Below are 12,500 nucleotides of genomic sequence, written 5' to 3' on the forward strand. Positions count from 1 at the left end.
GTCCGTCATCGTCATCACCGCTGCCACACTGCGAGTGCATGTTTTTGTGTCACTGAGGATGTCCCTAAGATCGGATTTACCTATCCTGGACCGTTCTCACATATATTTCTGCCAAACCTGACTTCTTCACATGTATTATTAGTCTCATAACATCCTGGCATAACCTTTCTCTAAATTCACAATCACACAATACAAGAACTCTAGGCCTTCTCTGTCAAGATTCACAAATAACTGTGAACTTTGTTTCTCTGTACTTTTTTATCACATCCGTAGGGCTCTTTCCTGCAATGAAACTGTATTGCTGTTCACACAGCAACAGCTCCTTAGCCAGCCTCTCACTTTCCATGATTTTGTTAAAACTCCACAGCCGTCTCGCCTCTCTTGTATGACATTTCTTGTAGTCCATGGTACATTGCGATTTTATGATCGTTTTATTATCTTTCTATGTTAGATATCCGTAGTTACTCATATAGCATTGCTTCAGCATCTAACTTTTTGCTTGCTTATTTTTGAAGATATTTCTGGTCTAGTCGATTGTAATCTTTATGTTTTTGTTTTCTTTCATTTTCTTCAGTGACATTGGTTCTGTGCAGGGCCTATCTGGCTTTGTGGTTGTTAGATTTTTACTTCGGGTTTTCGGTTTTTGTGCTATTCGTGTTTTCATATCGCTTATGTTCTTGGACAATTTTCTGTCCTCTTAATCGCATGACTTTGCTTCATACTTCACTTCTTTCCCTCCTGTTTCTTTTTCTGGCTGTGCTTGTTCATCTTCGTGATTTCATTTTGTTTTTTTGTTGTTAGTTCAGTTGCATTATTTGACATATCTGACTCCTCTAGGGTTTCACTTGAAGACGTCTCTCAAGATGTTTCATATATCTATCCATTTTATTTTATTTTATGCCACTGTCGCGGCAAACTCGTTGGCTTTATGTGATTATTTTTTTTAGCTTAGGATTTCTTGTTGTATTTAGGTACAGCTCCTTTCAATCATTCCTTCGCTTTTAATTTCGTTGGCTTATCTCATGTTCATTACCATAGTTATCGTGCTTTTTGGCATCCCATTACAACAGCAATATTTAGACCTCCCTGGCCTTATACAATCGAATTTATGTTTTTAGTTTATCGCAAATTAAAATTAAAACTTTCCTAATGCTTGGGCCGTTGTAACCCAGATAATTCAGCAGTGACAGTTATTCATACAAATCGTGTAATGGCTTATAACCACATAATCGGTCATTCATATTCTTCTCTTAGATAAAAAATCAGCTAGCTAGATAGTTACGCATTCATTTATAGAACAGCTTATGAGCATAACTATAGTTTGTTACAATTTGCGTTGTTTGGTTGTCTGTTTTCAGTATCTAGATATACTGATGTTGTTTGTAGTGTCTGTCATATAGAACCTGTTTCCCAAAAGGATCAGTTACTTGACATTGGTGTCCTGTTGACTACCAGATAACATGTCATGTGTAACTGATTGCATGTGTTCCTTTTGGATGATCTTCCTTTTCTTGCATTCTATATTGATATGGAATACTATAAGCAAATACATGCGTAGGTACACATACCCATATGCAGACTCGCATGTTTGTCACACAGACAGACAGACACAAAGAGATGTAGTTAATAATAAAAATTACACATGCACACTGAAGGTCAGACCGAAGTCCAGCTAAAAGATTTAGAACAACAAAGACCCCGACTAATTGACTGGTGAATTGAAGTCACCTGGGCAGCCAAGGAAGACTCAACAGTAAAAAGACGGGAGTAACACCTGGAGGTGGTGGTTCCATGTGTTCCTTATGAATAATGTGCCACATATAGTCTTGTGTGGTATGTAAAGGCCAATATTCTCTGAGAGATCAAACTTCTGGAGAGGTTGAAGTAAAATCCCAGTAGGGATGTTGACTGGTTTTAACTGGTATCTCACGCTGTTCTCGTATACCATTCACGAGACGTATTTTCGCCTGCTCCCGCATTCGCCGGGAGATAACAAGCGCGCGACGCTTCGTTCCAGGGTGTTTTCCTGCTGCGCGAGGCCGCGCAGAGCCCCTCAAAGCGTTTTCCACCCACCCTATTCTTGTGGTTTACATAATTGTGTCTACAGTGTAAAGGCACGTAAAAATATTGCCATGTTCTATAGTGTTGTTCTATTGGACTTTGCGTATATTCTTCACTTCTATGTGATAATACTAATGGAAAGTGGAAGCAGTCTTTTCGTGGGGCATTTAAAAACATGTTCTACACTTTTTCTCCTATTTTTACCAAAACGAAAAGAAGAGCAATATGATTAATCATACATGTACATATGAGAATGTACATGTGCCTCGTGATGTGACGTGATATCACAGGTAATAGACAAATCAGTAGTATTACACAAGTATTTTTTTTATTTTATTTCTTCGCCTATCACATTTGATTTTACAATAGATCTTCAACTCAAGATCTTTTCATTCAACTGGTCAAGTTGCAAAAATTACCATGACAACATCAAAATCACAGTTTTCAGTGACATTTTTTTATATACATTATATCACATTTTATGACATTCAAACACCTAAACTAAAATAACAGTCAAAGAAATTTTGAAAATTGATTATATTTAAGAACAATCTAGCGTTCTATTGTTGACGCCCCGCAGAGAAAATACACGACATCTCAGGACATCACCCGGGTCCAAGGATATTTTCTGACCATGGGATAGGAAGTCAACTGGCACAAATGGATTAAACACAAATAAAGATATGTGAATACATGAACACATACCTGCATTTGACATCTTATAAAATTTAAATAAAATTCTAGAATATTGCTATCTAAGCTTTCTTTTGCTAACATCAAAAGATGAACACCATTCAAGGTAAGATTCGTGCAGTATCTTGTGATATGATGTCATTTTACAAAGAGAGCCATGGAGGACTATAAACTGCCAATTCTGATATAACATTTTATTTATTTATTTCAAACAATATACATCCAAGAAAATATATTTATATTCAGTACAAACATCTACTTAAAATGCAAAATTTACACTGCATGAGACACTGGGAGTACTGGAAGAGAAATTCCCCATCAGAGCATAACTTTACCTTCAGCAATTTCTTTAAAAATCAGTAAATAATGCTTGCCAAAAGAAACATGCCTTATACCTAAAACTCTATATACACTGCATTGGTTTTGCACTATTGCTTATATCAGAATCAATAAATAGGGAACTTTTTCAAAGTCAGTAATCAATAGGACATGAATGAATAACAAAAATAACTATTGCAATTTAAGGGAAATCCTGTCATGAAATATGCCATAATAATTTTTGCCACTCAATGAATACTGGAGTATTTTTCCCTGAAATATAAGACTTGAACATTATAAGCACCATCATTGGAGAAGAATCATTAGAAAAAAAAAGAAAAAAGAGTGAGAGTAGTACAAACAGCAATGGTGTTACAATCTACAAAAGCTTGGCTTGGTGAGACTAATCATTACCAAAATACACGTGTTAAGGGATGCTCTGCAGCATAGCCCTTGTTCTGGATAAGGGTGTCAGCAATCTTGGAGTAAACAGAGTCATTATTAAGGAAAGGCCCATCTTCAATTTCCTTCACGAGGGTCTTGATGCGTGCTGCTGCTTCGTCACAGAAGGTCATGGCAAGCTGAACCTGAGATTACAACATATTCAACATCAATAACATATCAGATATGTAAAGGATATTTTTTGGTATTTGAAATCTGAAATCTAATAAATGTAGATATGTAGAACTTGGAGAAAAGGGAAGGGTAAAAATACTAAAAGCAAGTTCTGTACAACATATCAACAAACACAAATGTGACTTTTCAAAATCAGAAACAGAAAAGAGAGGAGGATAAATAATAAAATAATGAAAGAATAATATTTGTCTCACCTCATGATCTGCATTTTTTACACCAATTGAATAAGACCGTGATGCTCGACCTAACACAGCAGTCATTGCATACAAGTCAATGGCACAGTTAGCAAGGCGAGCCACTTCCCTCTGGTTTGCTGGATCAATTATGTTCTTCCCTAGAATAATTTGTTTTTTGTTATAAAAGGTGAATTATTCAGTAGATAAAGAACAAAACAGGTTCATCACTATAGCTTATTTCCAAAAGATAAAACATCATAATAATCCAAACAGAAAAATTACTTTTGCAAACATATATGGGTTATTTATTTAAATTTTATAATTTCATATATATAGAAAAGATATCAGTGCAGGAAATAATTTTCTAATACTAATTATCCAAAAATAAAAAGGGCTTCTATTCTTTTTATGGCCTCCATTAATTACAACCTACCATGCCTAGCAAGGGATGTCTCTACTGCATACTGGAAGCGCTTGACACAGTACTCTAGGGAGTCTGCTCCAGCACTGAGTGAGGGGTGCAGAGAGCCACTCAAGTTGAGGTCCAGTTTGGGCTTGCCCTTCTGCTGTCGCATTCTCTCAAGGCCTTTGCCAATCACAAAGGATGGGTTCATCAACGGGTTTCGCAGTTTTTTCACAGTGTCACGCAGTTCCACACCAGCGTGCTGAAGACCTGTGATTGGAGATAATAAATTTTTAAAGAGTCAGATCTCAAAAGAACATGTCAGTTAACATGGCATTAATGAAAAAGTAAGAAAAAAATCACAGTACACAATGAAGAAATAATATCAAACTCACAAAACAGAAATATAAAACAAACATCAAGGATAATATAGCTGAAAAGAAGAGTAGTCATATGTAGAGGAGGGAAGAAGAGAGAGAGAGAGAGAGAGAGAGAGAGAGAGAGAGAGAGAGAGAGAGAGAGAGAGAGAGAGAGAGAGAGAGAGAAGAGGAGAGAAGAGAGATGAGAGCAAATGAGAGAGAGAGAGCAGAAGAGAGATAGAGGAGAGAGAGAGAGAGAGAAAGGAGAAGATAGGAAGAAGAGGAAGGGAAGAAAGAGAGAGAGAGAGAGAGAAAGAGAGAGAGAGAGAAAGAGAGAGAGAGAGAAAGAGAGAGAGAGAGAAAGAGAGAGAGAGAGAGAGAGGGGAGTGAAAGAGTGAGAGAGTGAAAGAGTGAGAGAGTGAAAGAGTGAGAGAGTGAAAGAGTGAGAGAGTGAGAGAGAGTGAGAGAGAGTGAGATAGAGAGAGAAAAAAAGAGAAAGAGGGAAAAAAAGAGAAAGAGAGAAAAAAGAGAAAGAGAGAAAAAAGAGAAAGAGAGAAAAAAGAGAAAGAGAGAAAAAAGAGAAAGAGAGAAAAAAGAGAAAGAGAGAAAAAAGAGAAAGAGAGAGAAAAAAAGAGAAAGAGAAAAAAAGAGAAAGAGAGAAAAAAAGAGAGAGAGAGAGAGAGAGAAAAAAAAAGAGAGAGAAAAAAAAAGAGGAAAGAGAAAAAGAAGAAAGAGAGACAATAAAAGAGGAGAAAAAAGTGAGAGAAGAGAAAAAAAAGAGAGCAGAAAAAAAAAAGAGGGATTATTAGAGAAGAAAAAAAAAAGAGAGAAAAAAAAGAGAAAAAAAAGAGAGAGAAAAAAAAGAGAGAGAAAAAAAAGAGAGAGAGAAAAAAAAGAGAGAGAGAGAAAAAAAAGAGAAAGAGAAAAAAAAAGAGAAAGAGAAAAAAAGAGAAAGAGAGAAAAAAAGAGAAAGAGAAAAAAAAGAGAAAGCGAGAAAAAAAGAGAAAGAGAGAAAAAAAGAGAAAGAGAGAAAAAAAGAGAAAGAGAAAAAAAGAGAAGGAGAGAGAAAAAAGAGAAAGAGAGAGAAAAAAGAGAAAGAGAGAAAAAAGAGAAAGAGAGAAAAAAAGAGAAAGAGAAAAAAAGAGAAAGAGAGAGAAAAAAAGAGAAAGAGAGAGAAAAAAAGAGAAAGAGAGAAAAAAAGAGAAAGAGAGAGAAAAAAAGAGAAAGAGAGAGAAAAAAAGAGAAAGAGAGAGAAAAAAAGAGAAAGAGAGAGAAAAAAAGAGAAAGAGAGAGAAAAAAAGAGAAAGAGAGAGAAAGAGAAAAAAAAAAGAGAATGAGAAAAAGAGAAAGAAAAATAGAGAGAAAAAAATTACCATTCAACCCAACAAACATTCGCAGGATCTCGTTTGTTCCTTCGAAGATAAGCAGGATACGGGCATCACGAAGGTACCTCTCAAAGGGGTAGGTCTTCATGTAGCCTAAGCCTCCCAACACCTGCAGGCATTCAGAGCCCCAGTGCCAGGAACCCTCCGAGCTGAAAATCTGACAGGGGAGAGAAAATTAGTGATAGTAGTAGTAATAGAAGTAGTAATAATGAGTAGTAGAAGTAGTTGGAGTAGTAGTAGTTGAGGTAGTAGTAGTAGTGCTGGTGGTGGTAATGGTGGTGGTGGTAATGATAGTAGTAGTGTGTGATGTTAATGGTAGTAGAAGTATTGGTGGTGGTGATGGTAGTTTTAGTGATAGCAAAACAAGCCAGGTCATTGACATTTTATATCTTCATCACAATCATATACAAAATATTTACAATTGGATCACTAGTTAAGAAGTGACCATTAGCTACTAAATTCAACAGAGGCAATAACTGATGATGATAATGATGACATAATAATGACATTACCTTAACAATGGCAGCCTCAACTGAACAATCAGCATTCTCCTGTCCATCTAAGACACCAGCAGTTAGGTACGCCATTGATTCCATGGCATAAATATGTACACTCATGTGAGCAAATTTCTCCCTTATCAGGGCAAAGTCTGTGAGGTAACGCTCAAATTGCTTCCGTTCCATGCTGTGCTCAAGTGCCCACTTCATAATTTTTTTCAGAATACCTGTAAGATAAGGTAAGTAGATATCAACATTCATCTTTGAATTTAAAGACTATGAAATTATGTAACTATAAATGGAAAGAGATATATTTGCCACCCTTGAAAAAAATTAAAGCCAGTAAGGTAAGTTTCAAATAAATAACCTTAAGGAGGATACCTACACAAAAGTTATCTTTTATTTCCTGTTCTATCAAAGCCATGAGTACATTAATTGGAAACAGCCTGGTCCTACTTACCAGCACCCGAGCTTCCCATTGAGAATCGACCAGAGTTTAGGATATTCATGGCTATCTTGAAGCCGCCTCCTACCTCTCCCAGGACATTCTCAACTGGAACTGGTGTATTGTCAAAAAAGACCTGGAACAAGGATATGTGTTTTGTGCTGCGTCCTATTTGCATGGAAAATGCTGATCATACAAGGGATTGATTTCATGGTGGAAAGATTTAGATTTATATTATATGGACATACAGATTCCATGACAAATATCTTACTTTGAATGTAATTTTACTGTAACATGAGCTGAATCATCAATAAAAGATTTTGGCCTACTCCCAATACCGTTCTTTAAAAGAACTTACAAAAACAATTCATACAAATAAATCAAACTGTAATAGGACTAAAAAAGAATAATTTGAAAACTATTTTCTAAATTCATTAATTCCAATAAGGTTCACTATGGCAAATATTGATATATGTTTCAATTTCTATATCAATAGTATGCTGCATCCTTTCAGTAAATATTTACATAAAGAACCAAAAACTGGAATATATGACAAATAAATACACAAACTGTTTAACAAGAAAAAGGGATAATAGAAGAAAAAGGGGGAGGGAGAAGGAAATGGAAAGAAAACAGAACAAACGAGGAAACAGGCAAAGAAAAAATAATACTGAAGGAAAGGTATGACACCAACAACAGAGAAACAGTAATAACTATAAAAGTAGAGCAAAAGAGAGAGGCCACCCACCTCGCATGTGTTGGAGCCCCTGATGCCCATCTTATCTTCTGGTGGTCCACTAGCAACACCTCCAAAGTTCCTCTCAACAATGAAGGCTGTCACCTTGTCCTTCTTCTCTCCATTGGGTAGAACGACCTTTCAGGAAGAGGTCCAGTAGCATTAACTTATATGTCAAGTGATGAATATATCCTTGAGTCTGGAGATTTCATTGATAGGTGTGTTAAGCAACAAACAAATCATTAACATGTCTATCTATCTATCTATCTATCTATCTATCTATCTATATGTCTGTCTGTCTCTCTATCTATATATCTATCTATCTGGCTATCTATCTGGCTATCTATCTATCTATCTGTCTATCTACCTATCTATCTATCTATCTGTCTGTCTATCTATCTATCTATCTATCTATCTATCTATCTATCTATCTATCTATCTATCTATCTATCTATCTATCTATCTATCTATCTATCTATCTATCTATCTATCTATCTATCTATCTATCTATCTATCTATCTATCTATCTATCTATCTACCTATCTATCTATCTATATATCTATCTATCTATCTATCTATCTAACTATCTATCTATCTATCTATCTATCTATCTATCTATCTATCTATCTATCTATCTATCTATCTATCTATCTATCTATCTATCTATCTATCTATCTATCTATCTATCTATCTATCTATCTATCTATCTATCTATCTATCTATCTATCTATCTATCTATCTATCTATCTATCTATCTATCTATCTATCTATCTATCTATCTATCTATCTATCTATCTATCTATCTATCTATCTATCTATCTATCTATCTATCTATCTATCTATCTATCTATCTATCTATCTATCTATCTATCTATCTATCTATCTATCTATCTATCTATCTATCTATCTATCTATCTATCTATCTATCTATCTATCTATCTATCTATCTATCTATCTATCTATCTATCTATCTATCTATCTATCTATCTATCTATCTATCTATCTATCTATCTATCTATCTATCTATCTATCTATCTATCTATCTATCTATCTATCTATCTATCTATCTATCTATCTATCTATCTATCTATCTATCTATCTATCTATCTATCTATCTATCTATCTATCTATCTATCTATCTATCTATCTATCTATCTATCTATCTATCTATCTATCTATCTATCTATCTATCTATCTATCTATCTATCTATCTATCTATCTATCTATCTATCTATCTATCTATCTATCTATCTATCTATCTATCTATCTATCTATCTATCTATCTATCTATCTATCTATCTATCTATCTATCTATCTATCTATCTATCTATCTATCTATCTATCTATCTATCTATCTATCTATCTATCTATCTATCTATCTATCTATCTATCTATCTATCTATCTATCTATCTATCTATCTATCTATCTATCTATCTATCTATCTATCTATCTATCTATCTATCTATCTATCTATCTATCTATCTATCTATCTATCTATCTATCTATCTATCTATCTATCTATCTATCTATCTATCTATCTATCTATCTATCTATCTATCTATCTATCTATCTATCTATCTATCTATCTATCTATCTATCTATCTATCTATCTATCTATCTATCTATCTATCTATCTATCTATCTATCTATCTATCTATCTATCTATCTATCTATCTATCTATCTATCTATCTATCTATCTATCTATCTATCTATCTATCTATCTATCTATCTATCTATCTATCTATCTATCTATCTATCTATCTATCTATCTATCTATCTATCTATCTATCTATCTATCTATCTATCTATCTATCTATCTATCTATCTATCTATCTATCTATCTATCTATCTATCTATCTATCTATCTATCTATCTATCTATCTATCTATCTATCTATCTATCTATCTATCTATCTATCTATCTATCTATCTATCTATCTATCTATCTATCTATCTATCTATCTATCTATCTATCTATCTATCTATCTATCTATCTATCTATCTATCTATCTATCTATCTATCTATCTATCTATCTATCTATCTATCTATCTATCTATCTATCTATCTATCTATCTATCTATCTATCTATCTATCTATCTATCTATCTATCTATCTATCTATCTATCTATCTATCTATCTATCTATCTATCTATCTATCTATCTATCTATCTATCTATCTATCTATCTATCTATCTATCTATCTATCTATCTATCTATCTATCTATCTATCTATCTATCTATCTATCTATCTATCTATCTATCTATCTATCTATCTATCTATCTATCTATCTATCTATCTATCTATCTATCTATCTATCTATCTATCTATCTATCTATCTATCTATCTATCTATCTATCTATCTATCTATCTATCTATCTATCTATCTATCTATCTATCTATCTATCTATCTATCTATCTATCTATCTATCTATCTATCTATCTATCTATCTATCTATCTATCTATCTATCTATCTATCTATCTATCTATCTATCTATCTATCTATCTATCAATCTATCTATCTATCTATCTATCTATCTATCTATCTATCTATCTATCTATCTATCTATCTATCTATCTATCTATCTATCTATCTATCTATCTATCTATCTATCTATCTATCTATCTATCTATCTATCTATCTATCTATCTATCTACCTATCTATCTATCTATCTATCTATCTATCTATCTATCTATCTATCTATCTATCTATCTATCTATCTATCTATCTATCTATCTATCTATCTATCTATCTATCTATCTATCTATCTATCTATCTATCTATATATATATATATATATGTATGTATGTATGTATGTATGTATGTATGTATGTATGTATGTATGTATGTATGTATGTATGTATGTATGTATGTATGTATGTATGTATGTATGTATGTATGTATGTATGTATGTATGTATGTATATATATATACATATGTATATATATATATATATGTGTGTATATATATATATAAAAATATATATATATAATTATATATATATATATATATAAAAATTTAAACTATTATATATAAATAACATCATTAGCTATTTCACTATTTCATACAATCATCAAATATCTCCATGGAATACACATGACCTTCAGTCCAATAGCTTGATGAGCAGCCAAGGTAACAGCAATGGATCCATCTAAGGCTGTGATCTCTGCAATTCTAGCATACTCAGTAGCACCCAAACCAAGGCCACCATACTCCACAGGAATCTGCTGGCCATACAGACCCAGTTCCTTTAAGCCGTCCAGGGTTTGTTGAGGAATCTTTGCATCTTTGTCAATCTTGGGCCCATCAACTGAAATGGTTTGGATATTTCTGATGAGCAAATCATTGAATGAAGGAATACTCTGAGATTTTGTGCATCAGATAGGCATCAGTTACAAGTAGATACATTATGATACAAAATTAAATATTTTCTTAGAGAAAAAAATTAATACAAAGCTGCACAGTTGTAAATGTTCTTTTCTAGTATATCCAAATATTTATTGCTTTTCTGGTCAGGTTAAAATAGAAATCCATTTTAAGGGCAAGGACTTAACAAAACAAAATGGATTTTACCTTCCTCATCAAAGAATTTTTCAATGGGCACCAGCATATCATGGAGTAACTCATGTTGGTCTTTGTCTAAAACTTCAGGAAAAACCAACATCTCCTTATCAAATCTGAAAATAATCTCACTTAATTTCCTTTTCTATCCGAATATATATTTTTTTGTTACTAGATCTAGCCGTTCTGGATAAAACTTGGAAAAAATATGTATTCATTACAGAATATTACCATTATATAGAAGGATATAAATTCATCCACAATATTCAACAATAAATGCAGTAAGGCAACAGCACACAATACCAGATTGATAAATGGATAGAAAAAACAATATATAAAAAGTTACTGAAAGATAATAAATGCTAACCCACACTGGAATCTGCTTTCTGTGAACATTTTCCAGGTATACCTCTATCCAAGTAATGTTTCTGTGAATACTTTGTAAAAGATTTGTAAAGCTATCCACAGAAATAATTATGGAATTTTAAAATCACTTTTGTTTGCCCTCCTCAAACTGCACTCTTTACAAAGATAAAAATTAAAGTTTGAGGGCAAACCAACCCATTCAGATTTGTAATGACAGCATACACCATACACTTTCATTACTTCTGGATCTATGATAAATACTCCTTACCAAAGAAGAGTAACTCACTTTCCGAGGAAGAGGTTTTTGATGAAGGGTGGCCGCTGGGGCTTCTTTGCGATAGGTTGATAGCCTGCTGGGCCATCATGTTGTTCTACCTGGAGAAGGAAAATAATCAACCACAGTTAAAATTATAATATGTACAACAAAGATTAAAGAATGAAAAATAAACAATCTGCTTATTTCACCAAGGACAAAACACACTGTGTTGGCAAATAATTGGTCATAAAAGCTCATATACTATGCTGTTAAGGTATGACATCCTTGGAGACATATCCTGACAGCCAAGCCAAATACACTTCTTTACAAAAGTCATGCAGGTTCTAGAAGATCACAGCAAGATTTTGGATAAAATGCAGACCATATAAATATGAGTAAATAATTCTATTTTGAGTGGCACAGCCGGTATCTGGGAGCTATATACCATCTTTTTTAATAGATTCACAAAATTTTCCACAAAAATTGATATTCAAGATTCATCAACACTATTTAGACTCATAATTCTTATATAATAAGCTGCATCTTCAATAAAAACAAAATTGGTAGTAATGTACTGCTTCTGAGGTATATCATTAATTTATAGG

The 12,500-nt window shown here is 33.1% G+C and overlaps 1 protein-coding gene across 1 annotated transcript in view; it reads right to left on the minus strand.

Annotated features, from left to right (window-relative positions):
• Positions 1 to 2,933: 2,933 nt before the first annotated feature.
• The window catches only part of LOC122251416 (complex I assembly factor ACAD9, mitochondrial), an 11,372-nt gene continuing 1,805 nt past the window's right edge, over positions 2,934 to 12,500 (minus strand). Inside the window, exons 2-11 of the mRNA XM_086532893.1 lie at positions 11,926 to 12,014; positions 11,286 to 11,389; positions 10,781 to 11,022; positions 7,722 to 7,847; positions 6,989 to 7,109; positions 6,544 to 6,755; positions 6,020 to 6,188; positions 4,318 to 4,557; positions 3,903 to 4,042; positions 2,934 to 3,659 (exon numbers count right to left, since the gene is read on the minus strand). Coding sequence (XP_086389019.1) covers positions 3,483 to 3,659; positions 3,903 to 4,042; positions 4,318 to 4,557; positions 6,020 to 6,188; positions 6,544 to 6,755; positions 6,989 to 7,109; positions 7,722 to 7,847; positions 10,781 to 11,022; positions 11,286 to 11,389; positions 11,926 to 12,014 — 1,620 coding nt within the window. The 3' untranslated portion in view covers positions 2,934 to 3,482. The remainder of the gene's footprint in view (positions 3,660 to 3,902; positions 4,043 to 4,317; positions 4,558 to 6,019; positions 6,189 to 6,543; positions 6,756 to 6,988; positions 7,110 to 7,721; positions 7,848 to 10,780; positions 11,023 to 11,285; positions 11,390 to 11,925; positions 12,015 to 12,500) is intronic.

Source organism: Penaeus japonicus, unplaced genomic scaffold (assembly GCF_977035675.1).
Source record: "Penaeus japonicus unplaced genomic scaffold, GWHDUDI00000001_assembly GWHDUDI00000038, whole genome shotgun sequence".
Classification (NCBI taxonomy): Eukaryota; Metazoa; Arthropoda; class Malacostraca; order Decapoda; family Penaeidae; genus Penaeus; species Penaeus japonicus.